General features: G+C 47.7%; 3 protein-coding genes across 4 annotated transcripts; 2 read left to right on the top strand and 1 right to left on the bottom strand.

Moving 5' to 3' along the window:
- Positions 1-240: 240 nt before the first annotated feature.
- psmc3ip (PSMC3 interacting protein) lies at positions 241-3,177 on the top strand. Its single transcript, XM_040191760.2, has 8 exons — positions 241-537; positions 971-1,071; positions 1,154-1,243; positions 1,334-1,445; positions 1,894-2,039; positions 2,121-2,174; positions 2,561-2,620; positions 2,710-3,177. The coding sequence occupies exons 1-8, from the start codon at positions 519-521 to the stop codon at positions 2,764-2,766; spliced, it is 639 nt and encodes a 212-aa protein (XP_040047694.2). The 5' UTR covers positions 241-518; the 3' UTR covers positions 2,767-3,177.
- On the bottom strand, positions 2,832-7,555 carry mlx (MAX dimerization protein MLX). Of its 2 annotated transcripts, none has more exons than XM_040191758.2 (8): positions 7,338-7,555; positions 6,392-6,431; positions 6,194-6,283; positions 5,507-5,616; positions 5,316-5,418; positions 4,782-4,881; positions 4,382-4,583; positions 2,832-4,294 (listed from the first exon to the last, which is right to left on the bottom strand). In XM_040191758.2, the coding sequence occupies exons 1-8, from the start codon at positions 7,374-7,376 to the stop codon at positions 4,238-4,240; spliced, it is 741 nt and encodes a 246-aa protein (XP_040047692.1). In that variant the 5' UTR covers positions 7,377-7,555; the 3' UTR covers positions 2,832-4,237. The 2 variants fall into 2 exon arrangements, with proteins under 2 accessions (XP_040047692.1, XP_040047693.1); XM_040191759.2 differs by having other exon boundaries at positions 6,392-6,428.
- Positions 7,556-7,659: 104 nt separating this feature from the next.
- Positions 7,660-18,777, top strand: fmnl1a (formin-like 1a). Its single transcript, XM_040191754.2, has 27 exons — positions 7,660-7,813; positions 8,140-8,261; positions 8,511-8,744; positions 10,945-11,028; positions 11,303-11,389; positions 11,490-11,563; positions 12,081-12,164; positions 12,245-12,388; positions 12,747-12,855; positions 12,944-13,020; positions 13,105-13,198; positions 13,298-13,372; positions 13,452-13,562; positions 13,902-14,051; positions 14,155-14,256; positions 14,789-15,344; positions 15,421-15,545; positions 15,650-15,852; positions 15,960-16,194; positions 16,288-16,356; positions 16,445-16,525; positions 16,707-16,836; positions 16,921-17,084; positions 17,173-17,274; positions 17,361-17,459; positions 17,573-17,678; positions 17,783-18,777. The coding sequence occupies exons 1-27, from the start codon at positions 7,801-7,803 to the stop codon at positions 17,848-17,850; spliced, it is 3,498 nt and encodes a 1,165-aa protein (XP_040047688.2). The 5' UTR covers positions 7,660-7,800; the 3' UTR covers positions 17,851-18,777.
- The last annotated feature ends 185 nt before the right edge of the window (positions 18,778-18,962 follow it).

Below are 18,962 nucleotides of genomic sequence, written 5' to 3'. Positions count from 1 at the left end.
TGGCATGCTATGATATTTTGAAAAAAATAATAATTCATTCAAAAGTTATAGAGCAGTATGTCGGAACAAGTCACAGTATCTTTAAATGAATCATGGAATGGTTAGTAATCTCAGATGACACGTCTGGGATTTAAGACTAAATTAGGTAAAAGCCTATTTGCGATAAAAAAAGGTTCTGAATCTTTAGAAACTCGTTTTACACGCCCAACACCACCTGGTTCTGAGACCAGCCAAAACGACAGAGCTGTCACTCTGCTCTTTATTCACGAAATCAATGTTTCCGTCTTTTTAAAAAACAGAACCAAAGTTATAGATGATGAATAAATCTTTTAAAACGAATTATCCTTGTGATTCTAATAAGCACACCGTGTATAAGAGCTGATGCTGAGATTCTGTAAAGGTTATCGGAACCCCTTTATTTATTCTGTTGTGACTCTCACTACATAAACGATCTTTTCTGTCACGCACTTTCGCGCGAAACTTTGTTTGGAGAGCTGAAGTGAAGGAGAGACGTAGAAATGAGTAAGAAGGATAACGGTAAGATTCTGATTTTACTTCGGGTTGTTAACTTTAACAAAGCAGCTGTTGTATCTGACGCTCGCGTCGATTTCACAGAGAACCCCGTTTTAGCTAACAAGCTATCTGCTGACGTTAGCTACTTAGCCTCCGTCATCATAAGCTAACGAGTTAGCTCCCAAATGTTGTGCCCGCTTTTGCACCATCATATATTTTATTTAGACCAAACTATGCTGGAGGTTTTATTAAGTAACACGAAATACACTTTCATTGTTCACCGGTGTCGTAAGCCCACCAAGAACCTAACGTTAACACACAAACGACGAGAATTTAAGACCTAAAAGTACGAAGGGCTACGTGGGGTTACCATGGGAACCGTCCAAAGCTACAGCTAGCAGTTTAGTCGCTGCTGGAAGGTGTTCGCGTCCTGATCGCACGCTGACGTCATCTCCAGGCGCCCCACTGATCCTCTCTTACCTGAATGAGAAGAACCGACCGTACAGCGCGCAGGATGTCTTCTGCAACCTACAGAAGCAGCATGGATTTGGCAAAACGGTGAGGACTCGTCTTTGCCTGTACGAGCTCGCGTGCGCTGGCAGCTTAAGGCTAATTATGGTGTGTTTTTGTGACTCGCCAGGCAGTGGTCAAAACCATGGAGCTGCTGTCTATGGAGGGGAAGATAACGGAGAAAATATATGGCAAACAAAAGATCTATTTCGCTAATCAGGTTGGTCTGTTGATCGAAAAAAATAATAATTATAAAATGAGTATCAGAAACTTCCAAATAGGCTAAGCTCCTGCTAACCTTTCCCTACAGTCTCAGTTCAAAAATGTGAGCGAGGAGGAGCTGAAGGCGATGAACTGTCAGATCTCACAGCTCACTGCAGAGGTGCAGGCGCTCACCAGCAGCTGCAGACAACTGGATGCAGGTGTGGTAATCCGGTTCTTCTGTCTCCAGGCAGAAGGCCGTTTTATGCCTCATCACGACATGTGCATTTTGCATGTTTCAGGTTCTTGCTAGCTACACAAGTACAGTAAATGGTTTAATACGACACTCCTAACAGAAGCAGCGTGTAGGAATTAGTGGCATCTAGAGGGGAGGTTGCAGATTGCGTCCAACTGAACACACCTGAGAGTTGCCTAGCAGAGAACTACGTGTTCATACAGATGAAAAGCTTCCTAAAGCTGCTCTGCGTTCTGGGCTGCTGTAGAAACTCAATTTCAGGTTAAACCCCACTGAAAAATTATTGTATTACACTTCCTGCCAATAGGTCTCGCTAAATCCTACATGTTCCTTTTGAGGTTTTTGTTCTTTGGGTTCTTGTTCGGCATTATGAACGGATGGTTTGTGCATTTACGTGAGCTTTTCACTGACAGAGCTGAAGGAGCTCAGCAGCTCCCTCACAACCCAGGAAATGATGTTGGAGGTCCGGGAGCTGAAGGCCGAGTGTTCAGGCTACGCAGCGCGTCTGGAGAAGATCAAGTCCGCCACGAATCACGTCACACCGGAGGAGAAAGAGAAGGTCGGGCGGAAACAAAGAGACGCTACTACAGAAGTAGTTTTCGGTTTGCTGTGCTAGTTTCATAATAAATTTCATTTACAGGTTTACAAAGACCGGGACGTTTACGTCAAAGAGTGGAAGAAGAGAAAGAGATTGGTAATGTATACAGAACTGCAGTGATTAGGCGATTAATACGTCAGTCAACTGATGTTTCTAAAACATTACTTGTTTCCAGTTTCTTAAAAGTGACAATGTTATCTTTTTTATATATATGACCGTAAAATAAATATCTTTTAGTTTGATCCTTTTTTCCATATACTCCCATATTAAAAGCAATTCATGGATAAACATGAAACGTATATTTTATGTTAAATACTTTAAACAAGGGCCATAAAACGTGTTTACAACTGTATGCTGTTGAATTAAATAAGTATCAACAATTTAAGAATTACAAGCCAGAGATAAAAGATGACAGGAGATTTGTAACCTTGGGATAAAGACTTTATTTGTAAGTCCTTTAAACCTGCGTGTGCTTCTCTCAGGCTTCAGACATGGTCAACGCGATCCTGGAAGGATACCCGAAGAGCAAGAAGCAGTTCCTGGTGAGGGAAAGCAGCTCACGAACTCTTCTCCGTGCCGCTGCTCGTTTTGGTTTGAGAGGTTTTCTGTTAACAAGGCGTTTCACTCACAGGAGGAGGTCGGGGTGGAGACGGACGAGGACTGTAAGGTGGTGGTTCCAACCACTTGAAAGGAAACGCCCGCTTACCCGCTTCATTATCGTACGCCCAGAACAGAGATGACACATCAGAGCGCTTCGAGCCACAGCACGTTCTTTATTTATGGCTTTTCTCTGGAACAAATGGTACATCGGTAATAAAAGTTGAATGCAAAACCAACTTCCTCTGTAATTGAAAGTAGATTTAAACAACTTTGGTTTAATTCAATTCCTTTTAAAGCCACTAAATAAATTCCCAACCTTTGAAATCAAATTGGTCTTTTTAGCTCTATAAGCTTCATTTGTGTTTAAATCCATATTCCTGCAATATTTATTTTTACTGTTCTTAAAAGAGCCAAAATGTATAAAACACAAAAGGTTGTCATGTTAATCATTTGTACTGGTTCTTCAGTGTTTAACGTTATTAAATATTCATTAATGCAACGCTGAAGTGAAAAGATGGGATTATTTTACTTTACACACATGATTCGTCCTTTTCTGCTAAACTCAAATTAAGCCTGACAGTCAGTTATATTCCTATAAATAGGTTGACAGTTCCCTTTGGATCATAAAGTAGATTGCTATTACACAACTAATAAGATGATACTTGAAGCTACAACATTTACATCTCCGCTCGATTAAGGCAAGAACAGCAAAGTGGCTCTTTGTCATTTAACCAATGAGCCGTGTGATTTTACTTATTTCAATAAGAGCTCTTGGTTGAACGTATTTTAAGTCATTACAGCGGCGTTAAATCTCTGCCTGGGAACCTGCTGGAGGCCACAGCGAAGCTTTCCGGGACATTCCGTCTGGGGGGGGGGACATTCGCGAGAGATTCAACGTTTCAGGGATCAACAAATATTGATCATAAGAGCCACTGACGAGCAAAGCGAAAAGAATCAGTCGTGGCGACGTTTAAGCCACTGAAATGTCAAGCGATGACATTTAGAGAAAGCTTATTCATCTCTAGTCCCAATAAAACGGTGGAATGGTTTGGTTCCCCCCCCCCCCCTGCTGAGTGTTTAGCGGTTCGGGAGTGTTACGACTGACTCAACGTGCACTGAAGCCGATGAGATCCCTGCGGGTCAGAATAAGGCTGCAAGGAAATGCTTGAAGTAACAGCGGGTTCCGTCACCTTCTTGAATTCCATCAGCTACGATCAATCGGAGAGGATTTATTTACACCTGCTTCAGCTTGTGACTACTACCAGTGGCACACGGCACCGTCTCCTTGGCTGACGTACATTTAACATTTACATTCACTTACAGACGAATGCGCTCGGCGGTCCGTTGGTCAGAGAGCGATCGCTCCAATAAGCCATCCGTGAAGTGGAGGTAATCCAGCCGCAGCCCGGGAGGCACTGATCGGTTTGAGTGAGCGGAAATACTGCGATGCGGCCTGAGGCTGATTGAAGTGTTCTTTTTCTTTGTCTACTTCACCCTGAGAGGCCGAAGAAAGCCCAAAGTCCGTATTATGGCAGTAAAGTCCAGGGGTTTCCCCTCCATCAATAGAGCTGACCGTTGAGCTGCCGCAGCACGCCGACCACGAACTCCCTCAGCGTCTAAGAGAAAGAGAGAAGCACACAAGCCGTTAGTATCTCCACGCCCAGGACCTGCCGTCCGCGGGTGGAGTCCACACTGCTGCTGACCTGCGGCTTGCAGTGCTCCTCGATCCAGCTGAAGACGCAGGCGGAGAGCTCCTGGAAGCTGCTCACGGAGACGGAGTTGCTGAACGACTGGAAGAGGGAGTCCATGATGCTCTGGAAGATGTTGAACTTGACCTGGTCGGACACCTGATCGTCTCCCTGCTGGGGGTTGTTCTGGTGGGCCTTCACTATGTGCTCGTAGTTCCTATCAAGAAGAGAACATGCGATTTCTTTGATGGCCACGACGGATTCATGAAGGAATGATTCACAAACGCAGCATTTTAAGCTTCCACGTTTTGCTGAGTTTTTAGCATCAGTTCTTTACTTCTCAGGGTTTGTTTGTTTATTTAAGACGGTGGGCGTGTCTTATTCTGCCACGTGTAGTTCAATATTAATATCTCACGTTTTCATGATTTTCAGCGCCATCACTTCTTTCCTTAGTAGAGAAACTTCCTCCTCCTGCTTCTTCTTTTCTTTGTGAAGGAAATGGATGTAGTCGATTGCTGCAAACAAATACAGAACTGCATCAGTCGGCGATTTCTTCACTCCACACAGATTTAAGTTTCTGTTTCCTAAGAGGGGATGTCCTCCACGAGCAATACAACACTTCTGCTTTTTCCTCCGCAATAAAAAGAAATATGAGCAAATGCAGGACTCTCTGTCGTGATATATATATATAAATAAAAAAAAATGTACTGATGAAACACATTACGTGCATCGATTACGCGTTAGAGCCGCAACTTCAGAAAACATCTGTGGCTGCAACTTGGCGACACTCAATTTCATTATAAAACAGAGAAGGTGCCAATCAATAAACCAGGAATGGAATAGAGGAGTGAAGTTTAGGTATGAAAAGATGGGTCCACTTCTATCCAGCCTTGTTATGCAAATAATAAGGCGGAGCGTGAGGTGCTCATCCGATGACATCACGTCTTACTTTTCTGCAGTACGGTGGCCTTGCTGATCTTCTGCGCTCCGACTGCAAACTCGGACTGCTGCTGGCAGGTGGGGACTATGGACTGGAGGTCATCGTAGCCTTTCTGAAGTAAAACAGAGCAAATGAAGGACTGTTGGTGGTGTGTCTGCCGTCGGTCACAGAGGCCGGTCTGCTGTCTGCCGGAGCCTCACCTTGATGGCATCCCGGCGCTTCTGCTCAGCTTGTGTGTGCGCTTGTCTCCGTCGGTCTTTGTACGAGTTCTTGTACGACGTCTCGTGTCGGTAGTCGCTGTCTTCATCATCTACTCCAGAAATGAATATCGCAGATTAGAAATCATGTGTTCCCAGCTGGCACACTTTTAAATACTCATTATGGGGACTGCGTGTGCACAAGTACCCGCTGTGCTTTGTGCTCGCTCTTCTCTCCGGCACCAAAATGACAAATACACACTGCGATTTTTTAAGACAAATTGTACAATTTATCCCCTCGAATGATGTCAGGGATTTCGCTCCAGCATCAAAAATGTTTTTAAAAAAATGAATCATTCCGGGGTAGTGACACAACAATGCTTTTCTGAAACATAGTTTTAGATTTTTAGAGACGGTGTGACATAATTATAGTTACTTAAAATGCATTTCCTGGAGCTTCAACACAGTTTCTTCCATCACCAAAATGTAGCAGAAATTGAGCGGAAATAAAGTTTTTATGTAAATAAGAGAGGCTGATCTACGCTTCGACCAGTTTCTATCTGTAATTGTAATTAAAATCGGCTGATGCTCGACGTTATTCAACAGAAGCAGCTCATAAAACCCTGCTGACAGAATGTGAAAGGTCATTCAAGGTCGCGTGTGGGATGCCCGGCGTCCCGACCATCATACCTGTATTTGGTACTGAAGAGGCGCTTGTTGAGCCGATGCTGTTGGCCCGAGACACAACTGAACCCTTTCTGGTAGTTTCAGCAAAGAAGCCTACAGAGCACCACAAAAAGACACCAAAGACGTTCTACACTAAATAACAATATTAATAATAGAGAGTAGGGACACAAAAGGTCACCATCATGTAGCCTGAACACTCACCGTGGTCGAAGCCGCTGTCGCTGAAGGCGCCGTCGGTCTGCTGAGCCATCGCCAGACAACAGAAGGAGGAAAAGGGTGGAAAAACAGATGCTGAGAGGCCGACAACAACCCAAACAGCCCAAACAGGCCACCTGCATGACAGGCGGCCAGAACCCCCACCGAGCAATGCCCTAGTTTGTCCAATTCAAGTGAGCAGCAGGCAATCACGACTCCACAGAGTTACAGTTTGATCCAATTTAGTGTCATAATAGTTAGTTATTAAGTGTTGCAAAAGATTGCTGTTATTTGTTTACACTGAATCCAGGAGGGCAAACCCTTTCTAACTAGAACAGAACAGAACAGAACCAGCAGAATACAACCTGCATCGCAGGTTAAAGCATTAATGGGCTCAGAACGGACAGATTTAGTTACTTTAGAGTCTCTCGTTTAAGGAGGAAACACACATGTGTTTTTTTTTACAGCTGCTGTCCATATAACAGCTGGATTATCAACAGAAAGGACGAGTAAAGCGCTGCATCGTCAATCAATACTCCGATCGAAGGGTCACCGGGTCTTGTTGATGCCTCACCAATAGCGTAACCGTTATTAGCATCGATTTTACCCCCTTAGACGGACTCGTCTAACTGACGTGGGCGTTTTGAAAATAATAAATAACCAACAGCGAAAACCAACGCGTCGCTCTACTGCCGCGCGGATCTATTTCAGGTGTAAAGGAGTAAGACGAGCCGTTAACCCAACGAGCTAACCGCCGCGGCGCTGTGACGTATCACCTAGCTAACGTTAGCCGCGCAGCTAACAGAGCCCCGCGTCCCCGTGACGTTAGCGAAACGCCAGCCCGCCGGACGTAACACCGTCCGGCGGGCTGGCGTCGAGGCCGCCCGTGACAGACGTGCGAACCGAGTGAGCTGAGTAAAAGCGAGCCGGCTAACCGGCGTCGGTTACTTACCTTCCAGTGGTCCTCCGGAGACGTTGTCGGGTCCGTCATCTTGAAACGTAAAACAACTAATAGTGGTGCTGCCTTCACGTGCTCCTCGTTAATTCGAGCCCTCTACTGCTTGAAAAGTCACAGAAAGCTGATCTCCCTCTTTCGTATGACTGAGTTAAAACAAATGATTATTTTTGCTGTGTCACCAAGTAAACATTTGGGGGATTTGTTCCTCCTATGATTGAAAACATTATTGTTAACGTCGTTATAATTTATTCAGCCCATCCTCAGCAAAACAGTGGTTAGTAATAATTTCCGAGGAGGCCCCGAATGCATCCACGGTACATGCAGTAGATGGCTTTAAACACAGAGCGACGCTGTTGGAGAAACGCGGCTCCTCTCACCTGTCCTCCGCATCCACCTGGCCTGAAGGAAACAACCACAACAAACCTTACATTATGCAAGTCAAGCTGGCTTCACGAGAATGACTGGCTCCAGTTAAGTGAAGGTGGATTTGTGGTGAAGTGAGAGAAAGTTTGCTTTGGCTCATTTTACACCTGCACCGTCGCATATATTTATTTAACATTTAACTGTTTTTTTTTGCTTAATGTCATTCATGTGCTACATTTATGTGCTACCTTATATCTCTCTCTTTCTCTCATCATCCTCCTACTTCTTTCACCCAACACTGATCAGCTACCATGTTTGTCCTCCAGCCCGGCTGCCGTTGCTATCATGCACAGGAAGTTGCTCTTCTGCTTTTGTGGTTTCTGTTTGTGTTACAGAGTGTGTCACACTCCCCTCTCCTTCCTTTCACACGCAGACCCGTCTACTCACTCACCAGAGGAGTTCTCGGTCAACAAGTGTCCCGCTAAGTGCCACTTAGGTGGGGCTTTTCTCAGAGCGCAGCAGACCCCAGCGAGGCTTGTGTCCTTATCGTCAAAGGTACTTGTAAACGCAGAGAGAGAGAATATGCTGATGTGAGGACAGAAATGAGGACGCGCAAGTTTGCTTCATCACCCACCCTGTCCTCAGGACAAAGGCGGTGTCAGTAGATCAAGTCTTGATGTTCCACTCCTTGAAGGCCCGAACACTTTGTTTGGTTTAAGCTCGCTTGCTGCTGCTGTCCTTCACAGAGACCTCTTTCTTTTTTGTCCCTCTGTTTTGGAATACACCGATTTCTTGGGAGAAAAGAGCTCGTGTAAAGCTTTCCTCCTGGATTACTTGTGGAGATTAGTGATGGGGAATGTGGCCGCGGGGGGCTTGGAGCAGGAGCCGTCTGAGGGCCGAGAGGCCAGAGACTCGGTCGGAGGAGCTCCGGGAACGAGTGACCCCACTCCGACCCTGCAGAAGAAGAAGCAGCCGGCTCCCCCCAAACTACCCATGCCTCCGGAGGACGAGCTGGAGGAGCGCTTCAACGTGGTGCTGGTGAGTGAATTACACATGCAAGCTGGGGCTTAGAATCTCATGCATTGATACATATGATTCAAAGGCACAAAGAAAAGGTATCACAGGTAGCAAGTGTTTGGTACCGCTGGACTTGTGATTCACAAGGCCGGAAAACAATTGACCCTGACTGTCTTTTTCCCTCGTTTTATCCCTCAATCTTTTGGAAAATCTAAATCCAGAGGGCCAAAAGTTGCCAAACATCTCCTTTAAATGTGATTCTGCAGATTGTATCGTGCACAAAGGTCATCCTTCAGTGGCAGATCCGGCCAACGTCACGGTTTCACCATAAATTCAACGTTATCAATGAGCTTCGTCCTTTCCGTGTGTGTTCTTTTCAGGATGTCGGCTTAGAAACTGGGTGGTTGTGCACGCTGAGGCGGCTGGCCTCAAGGGGAAGTTGAGCAACATATTTACATGCCAGAGACCATAAGACCGGAAAGCAAATGTTCCACCTCTTTCAACAGTCTTACATCACGGCACTTAAACTACGAAAACCTTACGCTCTTGAGAAACCATTAAGAGTGAAACATCAGACCCAATGTTTGGTGTAAGAGATGCAGACGCAGGTTATTTCTGATGTTGAAACAGAAAACAAGGGAATTTATTTTAAAAAGTTCAGATGTTTATCTTTGCCTGTATCGCATTAAAGACCATAAACACAGATCTAAAACTGATACACAGCAGCTGCTCCTTTAACATCGAGCAGAAGTTTGACTTTGACTCAGGTTTTACACCTTCACGGGATGTTTTACAGTATATCATAAATATATCAAGTCCACGGTGTGTCACATGACGGGTCGATGTTTTGTCTCTGGATGGACGGCATGACGTCTGCAGGGGCTGAAAGCAAACAGATGCTGGAAGGTCGATGGAGCTTCTGATTTTTACACAAAGCGGAAAAAAAGAGCATAATTCAATGTGCATTTATTACATTATTTTAGCATTCTGCTTCGGCTGCTCTTCTAATTCCCTCTGGTGTCATCGCTTAGCTTGACAGCCGGTCCCAATTTAAGACTCGCATCAGCAGTTATTTTTGTGTAGATGTTAATCTGTTATTGTTGCAAACTAAAATAGCGTAAGTGAAAACGTTGTGCACGAGTTGTGCATTTTAAAACCCATCACTTTCTAACATTTTTAACATGAATACTTTCTTCATGTTAAAATTCACACATTACTATTCCACTAAAGTTCACAAAACCTCGTCTTTGAAAGGAAACGTGCGCGCAGGAAAAAGACGTGCACGTCTCAACGCCCTCGCCGGCGTGACATGGGAGTATGTATGACCTCACTTCCTCTTTCAGCAAAATACAACGCTGCATCCCCCATCCTCCCCCCCGCCACCCCCACCCATCCTTTACCTCAAGCAGGAGGAAACGCCCCGGCAGCAACCGCTCGTTTTCTCATTTCGTATCTCTTCTTTTGAGGTGTGATTCTGGTATTTATTCAGCAGCGACACCCGGCAGCAGGAACGACTCGTCTCGTCTCCTCGTTATCACAGAGGTGGAGGTCTTGGTTTTGGGTGGAGGGCCAGTGGGTGGTGTACTTTGCAGCAGAGTTGTAAATGTGAAGGAGCATTGTATAAAATCAACACATTAATAAAAATGTAATTGTTGACAAACGGAACAGAAAGAAAGCAGCTGAACTTTGTAATTAAATGTTTTTATTTCAACGACAGAATTAATATTTCTTAATTGGAGGAAGGTGGCAACGCAGCGTGAGATTTCCCTCAGACAGTTGAGTCAACCTTCACCTGGGAGGTGTTGGTGTGGGGGGTGAGGGGGTTTTAGAAACTTAATGTGACGTACAGGGAAAGTCCATATCGTTGCAGTAATATACATCAAAATCATCACGGTTCAGTAAACAAGTCAAACTGTCTGTTTTCTACTTTGTTTGTTTGATCGTCTCTTTCTTTTTAAAGTGGTGTAAAATTCAACTTTCATCATCGCGTGGAAAAAAGATCAGCTGGATGATTTCTTTGCAATAAATAATAAGTATTTATTTCCGACTGACAACCGTAGCCACATTTAAACGCTTAGTCATCTGTGCTTCCAGCGAAAGACGATTGGTTGATTTGAATATTTGACGCATGAGCAGGAAAGATTTAATAACGATGTGCCTTCACCTTAATGTTCATATGTGTTCATTTGATTCAATTTGTTTCTCTCTCTCTCTCTTCCAGAGCTACATGAACCTTCCTCCAGACAAACTGAAGCTGTTGAGTCAGTACGACAACGAAAAGAAGTGGGAACTAGTGTGTGACCAGGTGAGGCCTCTTTGTACACAACAACAGTAACCATGGTAATAATAAAAAGCAGAGGTGACGGTACGTAAATACCAAGAGGGGACATGTGGTGAAGGGTGAGAACTCTGAAGCGCTCTCTCTGCGGTGGCCACCGAAGGCGTCGCCATGGAAACAGAGCGCGGTTTGTTGCTGCGGAGGCAATAATAGCGCGAGATGCTGCTAAGCGGCCTCGCAGCGCCTGCTGATCAAATCGATGCATCAACAGCCGGTTTCCCTGTGAATCCTTCTTCCCCAGGAGCGTTTCCAGGTGAAGAGCCCCCCCTCCATCTACCTGGCCAAGATCAAGAGCTGCTACCAGGATCAAGGAGGGGTGTCCCGCAGGGTCAGCGCGCAGCATTGTTTTATTCAACAACCTCTTCAGGCTTCTATCTGCCGCAGCATTGCCTTGACTCCCACTTCTTCTTCTTCTGCTCCTCCTTCAGCTGAAGAAAAGGATCCAAGAGGCCACTCAGGTCCTCCGGGATCTGGAGATATCGCTTCGCACAAACCACATCGGGTAACAAATGGAGTTGTGTGACACGTACTCGTTGCTCTACAGCGGCCAGGCAGGGTAGCGTTAACCCATAATAGCCTCCTGTATATTCTCATATTCAGTACTTCCCCAAACAAAGTAGGTCAAATGCAGCGAAGCAGAAATAAATACCTGTTGCATCCAGAATCCTCTGTGAAGCAGATTCATTTGCACGTGTGGAGGAAAGCAGATAGTTTACTATTATCGGAGTCACCGCTGTGACTGAACACCTTCTATCAACAAGCCACAACACCGGGAGGACAGATTTAAATGTAGCGCAACGGTAACAAAGAAAGCAGACTCGTAACAAGAAGTACGCTAACGTTAGCTACCACAAGCTACTGGTCTCTCACTCTCACACACACACACACAGACGTACACCGTATTGAGCAAGAGTGGGGTTTAGAAGCTTTTAAAACAGCAACATTGTGTTACTTCTTCTTTCTCGATTTTAAATCCAATCTGAGCACAGAATCTATGGTTACAAAATGTCTTTTTGAAGGTGGGCTCAAGAGTTTCTCAACGAGCAGAACAAAGGCCTGGACATCCTGCTGGAGTACCTGTCCCACGCTCAGAGCGACGTCTCGTGAGTACCGACTCTCCCGGGCACCCCGCGGCGCTCTTAGGCCGCCCGGCGCCACCCGTTGACGCGTGTGAACTCTGCAGGTTCGATGCGGACGGCGTTGAGAACGGCGGCTCCCTGCCGGAGAGAGGGAAACTGGCCGACCGGTCGATGGAGGACTTGACCAAAAGCTCCGCAGGCTCCCCGTCACACGGGATGAGCAGAGCCGCTCGAGCTCTGACCATAAGGTGAGAAGCTCCATTTCCGAGCGACGCTCAACGAGCCAGAGATGTCTGCAGACGATACGATGAGGTGTTGGTTCACAGTAGTGACACGAGTAGCATTTATGAGGAACTTTGAGCTGGTGAGAAAAGCGAGTCATGCGAGGCAGAAGTGGGGAGCAGCGGAGGGACAGAACCGCGTGCTTCTTTCTTTTTGCACGTCACCGGCGCATTTGCTCCGTTTCCTCTTTATAACACCTCGATGTCGCGATCCGAGCAGTAGTATCGTACCTTTACCTCCCACGCATCGGAGGCCCAAAAGAAAACAATCCCCATTGGCCGACTCTGGGCCTTGACCTGTTGTATGTTTGTTATCCCTCTGCAGAATAAGCTCCACTCTGACCAACAAGATGCACAAGAAGTCCCATTCGTACAACCAGAGGGACGACGTGCACGTGTGCATCATGTGCCTGCGAGCCATCATGAACTACCAGGTAAGAGTCGTGAAATCAGGCTTATTAATACGAATACGTTATACTTCCTCTCATGTCATCGGCTGAACATCATCCTGCTTCCTCTCAGTCCGGCTTCAACCTGGTGATGACCCACCCGCGCTGTGTGAACGAGATCACCCTCAGCCTCAACAGCAGGAATCCCAGGTGAGTGCACCTGTGTGTGTGTGTGTGAGACAAGGTGCGCGTGTCTGCCTGTAACGGCGTCTAACCGCTGCCGTGCCGCTACAGGACCAAAGCCCTCGTGCTGGAGCTGCTGGCCGCCGTGTGTCTGGTGAGAGGCGGACACGACATCATTCTGTCTGCGTTCGACAACTTCAAAGAGGTGAGAATAGTTTTTCGAGGTTTGAATCCTTCGCCGCCGCCGTCCCCGACCGTCGTTCCGGGAACTTCATATTCAGAAGGGCAACCTTTTCTTTCGCAGGTCAGCAGAGAGAGGAACCGCTTCGAGAAGTTGATGGAGTACTTCATCAACGACGACAGCAACATCGACTTCATGGTTCGTCCGCAGAGTGTTTCCCTTCACGCCGGCCGGCGAGTATCGGGACACTTTAACGGTCGATTGCCTCTGTGTCCAGGTGGCTTGCATGCAGTTCATAAACATCGTGGTGCATTCAGTGGAGAACATGAACTTCCGCGTTCATCTGCAGTTCGAGTTCACTAACCACGGGCTGGACAAGTACCTCGGGGTGAGTGTGCGTCAATATCGCAGCGGTCGCCGAGGACGGCGCGTGAAGCATTTAGCGGCTGAGAGGTCGGACGAAGGCGGCGTGGAACGCAACTCAAACGGCATCGTTGCTCTTTAAATGAAGCAACTTGTTTCCGCTACTTCATAAGTACATGAAATACATTTCCAATTCCATTCAGATTCTTTTCCCTCGTGTCGTCTGACGAGTTAGTTACATTTCAATTAAATGCTGATGGAATTTTCCGCTTGATTACTTACTTGCTTGTTGGATGCACATCAAACATGACAACAGGTCATGCTTATTAACAGCTGTAATATGTCGTTAATGTGTGTGTATTAGCGTCTGAAGCAAACGGAGAGCGAGAAGCTGCAGGTGCAGATCCAGGCCTACCTGGACAACGTGCTGGACGTGGGAGCCCTGCTGGAGGACGCTGAGAACAGAGGAGGGGTGATGGAGCACGTGGACGAGCTGCAGGAGCACAACGTGCAGGTCAGCCGAGGAACGGGGACACGGAGGGAGAGGCGGAGGCCCGTGGGCCGTCACTTCGACAGCGCCGTTTGGGGTTATTGAGTCCGTGTTGTCTGTGTTGCAGCTGAGCGCTCGGCTTCAGGAGATTGAGAGTCAGACTGCGGAGAGGATGTCCGAGCTCGAGACTCAGCTCATGCAGGCCACCAAGGAGACGGAGCTGCTCAAAGTAAGAGCTGCGTCCATGACATTTACACTGTGTAATAAGGATTAAGCATCAGCGCAAGGTGAAGCCTTCTCCCAGGGATCCGAGGTCAGAGCGGCAGTTCACTCTATTTTAATAATCTTAACATGAAAGTAAAATCTAATCATCCTCGATATGAAATAATAAAGATGAATGATCGAAATGACCTCCGGGGGAAGACAATGTTCATACTGAAATCTCCCAACCATCATTTGACCTGGTTGACATTTTTCCAGACATGAGAATGAATCTTAATGAAGTGACTTTTGCTGCAGCATCACCAGGATGTTGCCAGTGTTGTTTTAAAATGATCATCATGTCAAATTATGTTATTTGCATTACATTAATTCATCGTGCTGCCTCTCGTCATCCCTTCCTGGTGGGTCACGTGACATTAACACACCTTCCACCTTCTACCGTTTCCCCTGAGCGCTGAAGTGCTTCATCTGGCGCTTACTGCCCCTGGTGTCAGCAACGCTAAACACAAAAATAACATAACCATCTTTGTGTCCGACAGGAGAGCCTGCGGGACTCCTGCTCCCAGGTCGGCGCTTTGCAGCAGAGGGAGCGGGAGCGGGAGCTGGACCGGGAGCGGGAGAAGGACAGGGAGCGCCTGAGCACCTCCGCCCCTGCGACCTCCTCGGAGCTGGAGCAGAAGGTCAAGGAGCTGCAGGACAAGGGCCTGATCCGCCTGGGCCGCAGCCCCTCCGGAGGTCTGGACATCCAGGTGGTGCCCGTCACGGTGGTGGAGTACGTCCAGGCCACGGCCCCCGATGCGGCCCCCCCTGCTTCTGCCACTCCACCAGCTCTTGCCGGTGGTCCAGAGGGGGTGGCCTCTCCTCCTCCACCTCCACCACCGCCTCCTCCCCCAGGAGGTTGCGGCGGCGTGCCCCCACCTCCTCCTCCTCCTCCTCCTCCTCTGCCTCATCTTGGAGGTCCACCACCCGCGCCTCCCATGCCTGGCTCTGGACCACCACCAGCTCCGCCCCCGCCTGGTTCTGGACCCCCACCACCACCCCCTCCACCTGGTGGTGGTCCGCCTCCCCCGCCTGGAGCAGCAAACCCTCAATCAGGTGAAGCTGAGAGAAGAGAAGCGTTAAAACCGAGTTGAAGCAGTGAACATTTTACTGACTTTCTTTGTTTCCTCAGCGGTGAAGACCAAGAAGCCCATTCAGACCAAGTTCAGGATGCCGCTGTTGAACTGGCAGGCCTTGAAGCCCAACCAAGTGACAGGAACCGTTTTCAACGACCTCGATGACGAGAAGGTCTTAGATGTAAGAACGTGCAGCCTTTCTTTTTCTTTCCACTCGCCCCCAACACAGTTTATACGAAAACTGCAGTGTGGAAACCCCCCTTTTTTAACCCTGTCTCTCACCAGGAGTTGAACATGGACATGTTTGCGGAACACTTTAAGACCAGGGCCCAGGGAAACACAACAGACGTGTCTAACATCAAGAAGAAGGTGGTCCAGAAGGCCCCCAGCAAGTTGTCCTTGATCGAAGCCAACAAGGCGAAGAATCTGTCCATCAGTCTACGCAAGGGGGGAATGAACCCGTCCGCCATCTGCACCGCCATAGAGACGTAGGTGCTTCTCTGGGAACCTGTCGTGTTGTTCCTCCGCCCCTTCGCCCTCGTGCACTGACCGCTGTGACCCCCCCTCCCCTACACCCCTGCTATTTCGACTTCAGGTACGACCAGAAGTCTCTGTCCATCGACCTCCTGGAAATACTCGTGCCCTTCATTCCGTCAGACTATGAGATGAAGCTGCTGGTAAACTATGAGAAAGATGGCCGCCCGCTGGAGGAGCTGACCGACGAGGATCAGTTCGTCTTACGCTTTGGGAAGATCCCCCGTCTGAAGCAGCGGATAAACACTTTCACCTTCATGGGCAACTTCCCGGACACGGTGAAACGCCTGCAGCCGGTCGGTTCGCCGAAAAGCTCCCCGACTTCCCACGCGAGCTCTTCAACAGACGCACTGATTCTGTTTTTTTTTTTTTTTTTACTTCATCCGCAGCAACTGAACTCCATCATCGCGGCGTCCATGTCCATCAAGTCTTCAACCAAACTGAAAAAGATCCTAGAGGTGAGGAGAAGAAGAAGAGGAGACATTCTGAGTTCGCTTTTGAAATGTGTGGCTTTTTGCAAAGGTCCTCTCACGCGCTTCCTTTCAGATCGTCCTCGCCTTCGGGAACTACATGAACAGCAGCAAGAGGGGAGCAGCGTACGGCTTCCGGCTGCAGAGTCTCGACCTTGTAAGTGCCCCCTTTTTCTTTCTTCATTTACTCTTTCCACGTTACCCTTTGAAATTCTCCACAGCGTTGCTTGGTCTGGTGCGACCATTAGCGAAACGGTAGCTAACGTTAGCGCACGCAGATTCACCGAGGGCGAAGTCACTTGCAAGCCTTGTAATAACTAAATAAACCCCCTTTCCAGCTGTTGGAGACAAAGTCCACGGACCGCTCGCAGACGCTTCTTCACTTCATCACCAGCATCGTCCAGGAGAAATACCCCGACCTGGCCAACTTCCACACGGAGATCCACTTCGTTGACAAGGCCGCGCTCGGTACTTTCCCACCAGCAGCCCGGCAGCTACGCCGCCCGTGATTCAAACCGGCATCATTACTGAACTCGCTTGTTTCTTTGCCAGTGTCGCTGGACGGCATCCTGCAGGACATCCGCTCGTTAGAGCGGGGAATGGAAATGACCCAAAAGGAGTTTGCGGAGCAGGACGACAGCCCCGTGTTGAGGGATTTCATCAAGACCAACAGCGAGCAGCTGGAGACGTTGATCAAAGACAGCAAGACGGCCCAGGTCAGCCGGGGACTCAGCGTCTCGTTCCCGCTCTTGTCCCTCATTGCGTAGTTTTTAGACCTCTGACACCCCCCCCCCCCCTTCACAGGAGGCGTACGGCTCCGCGGTGGAGTATTTCGGCGAAAACCCCAAAACCACGCAGCCGTCCATGTTCTTCCCGCCGTTTGGCCGCTTGATAAAGGCCTATAAGGTGAGGCCTCGCTGTTGGTTTCTGGTAGTTATCCGTCACAATCTTTGACTTGGGTGTTAATTAGTTGATTCCCAAACTGCACACAGGCGGCGCAACAACAGATTGAGCAGAAAAAGAAGATGGAGAGTGTGAGCAGCGAGGAAAAGGGGCCACCGAGCTCTCCAAGCAAGGCCGTGGGCCAAAAGGTGAGAGAGAGATTTAACCCCCCCCATAAGAAAGGGTTGCACCTTTTAATGGTTTACGTTTTATTGTAAAGTTCAGACAAAATAAACCTGCGACGCGCCTTTCTTTCGGCCAGGGGCCCATGATGCCGAAGATGGACCTGATAGCGGAACTGAAGAAGAGGCAGGTGAAGCCTCAGGTGCGCGAGGGGAAGGACGGCGCTCTGGAGGACATCATCACAGGTACGGTAGCCCCTCCCCCCCCCCACACACACACACACACAATGCGGCGTGTTGGAGACAAAAAAGGCTGCAGCAGGTTTTGATGCTCTCCTCTCTGCCTTCAGATCTGAGGAACACGCCGTACCGGCGCACAGATGGTCGCAGGCCGCCGCCGCCGCGCCAGGACACTTGAGCCACTACTGTTCCAACTGTGTCCGTTAAAATGTATATATGCGCTGTGCCAAAAAGATGTACGGCGGTGTGTACGTTTCTGTACGAGTCTTTGCCGTGTAAATAGAACTTGAAGTTGGAACAATTTTATATTTTTTAAATGCTAAAACCATTCGGATTACGAGTCCTCCCCATGTGTCCCTGTGACGCCTTTTGGACGCTTTCAATCTGCAGAGTTGTATCATGTTGAGGGATTAAAACCAAAATCCCTTTCCATGTACCTGTGTGTGTTTGTACGAGAGTTTTGATCAACATTCATTTCGCCTCAAACGCTCATTCCCTGAACACACAAAGGGGTCGTGACGAATCAAGATCAGACGCCACCACTGTACAAGAGAGCTGCACTTTATTGGACACACAATCACAGCAAGTTATGTACAAAAGAAGGCAGGCTGAACTGCCGACTGTCTTCTCACGGGAAAAACACACATTTCTCACAGAATATCATCCACACTGATAAATTAGTATCTCCAGTATCAGTAGGCTTTTTAAATTTATATATCATTATGTTATAGATCTATTTTCTGTATTGTTTTTGTTCTTATGTCACACTACTCTACACACGGGAGAATCGCTCGGCTGGAGTCGTCTCTGCAGCACTAAAGGACCCTTCACGTCACACAACGCCGCAGTGGGACTGAACATGCGTGTGGATCCGCGCAGGACCACCCAAGTAACACCTCGTACTGAGCGGGACACACAGAACCGCTTCGCTCTTCGCTCATTTTTTTTTGTGGAGAAAACATGTAGACTTTTATTTTTTTTTCTTCTTCTTCTTCTTCTTCTCGACTGCACCGTGCGATTGCTTGAGACTATACATGCAATGTTGGTAAATACCTTTGAACCCATCGTCGTAGTGAATTAATAAAACATCTTTTTTTGGACATAACAATTGGTCGAACTCGCTAGGAATGACTCGGCCTATTTACAAGTCAATTTTGTTTTTCTACTTTTTGATGCCAAGAATTTTTGAACATCCACACATTCATGTAAAAATCTCATATACATACGATAGAATGCAGGTTGGTCCTTTAGAAATAAAATGGGGAACAAAAACAGGAAGAGATAAAACGT

Source organism: Gasterosteus aculeatus, chromosome 11 (genome assembly GCF_964276395.1).
Source record: "Gasterosteus aculeatus chromosome 11, fGasAcu3.hap1.1, whole genome shotgun sequence".
Taxonomy (NCBI): Eukaryota; Metazoa; Chordata; class Actinopteri; order Perciformes; family Gasterosteidae; genus Gasterosteus; species Gasterosteus aculeatus.
Note: the sequence above shows the minus strand (reverse complement) of the source record. Positions and strands in the feature narration are given on the sequence as shown.

Coding starts and splice junctions, on each gene's coding strand:
- psmc3ip (XM_040191760.2), top strand. Junction 1,446..1,893: donor CTGCAGACAACTGGATGCAG/GTGTGGTAATCC, acceptor TTTCACTGACAG/AGCTGAAGGAGCTCAGCAGC. Junction 2,175..2,560: donor GGAAGAAGAGAAAGAGATTG/GTAATGTATACA, acceptor TGCTTCTCTCAG/GCTTCAGACATGGTCAACGC.
- fmnl1a (XM_040191754.2), top strand. Junction 11,029..11,302: donor GGGAACTAGTGTGTGACCAG/GTGAGGCCTCTT, acceptor CTTCTTCCCCAG/GAGCGTTTCCAGGTGAAGAG. Junction 12,165..12,244: donor CACGCTCAGAGCGACGTCTC/GTGAGTACCGAC, acceptor TGAACTCTGCAG/GTTCGATGCGGACGGCGTTG.
- mlx (XM_040191758.2), bottom strand. CDS start 7,376: ATGACGGACCCGACAACGTCTCCGGAGGACCACTGGAAG. Junction 6,284..6,391: donor CGACAGCGGCTTCGACCACG/GTGAGTGTTCAG, acceptor GGTGCTCTGTAG/GCTTCTTTGCTGAAACTACC. Junction 5,617..6,193: donor CTCTTCAGTACCAAATACAG/GTATGATGGTCG, acceptor TTTCTGGAGTAG/ATGATGAAGACAGCGACTAC.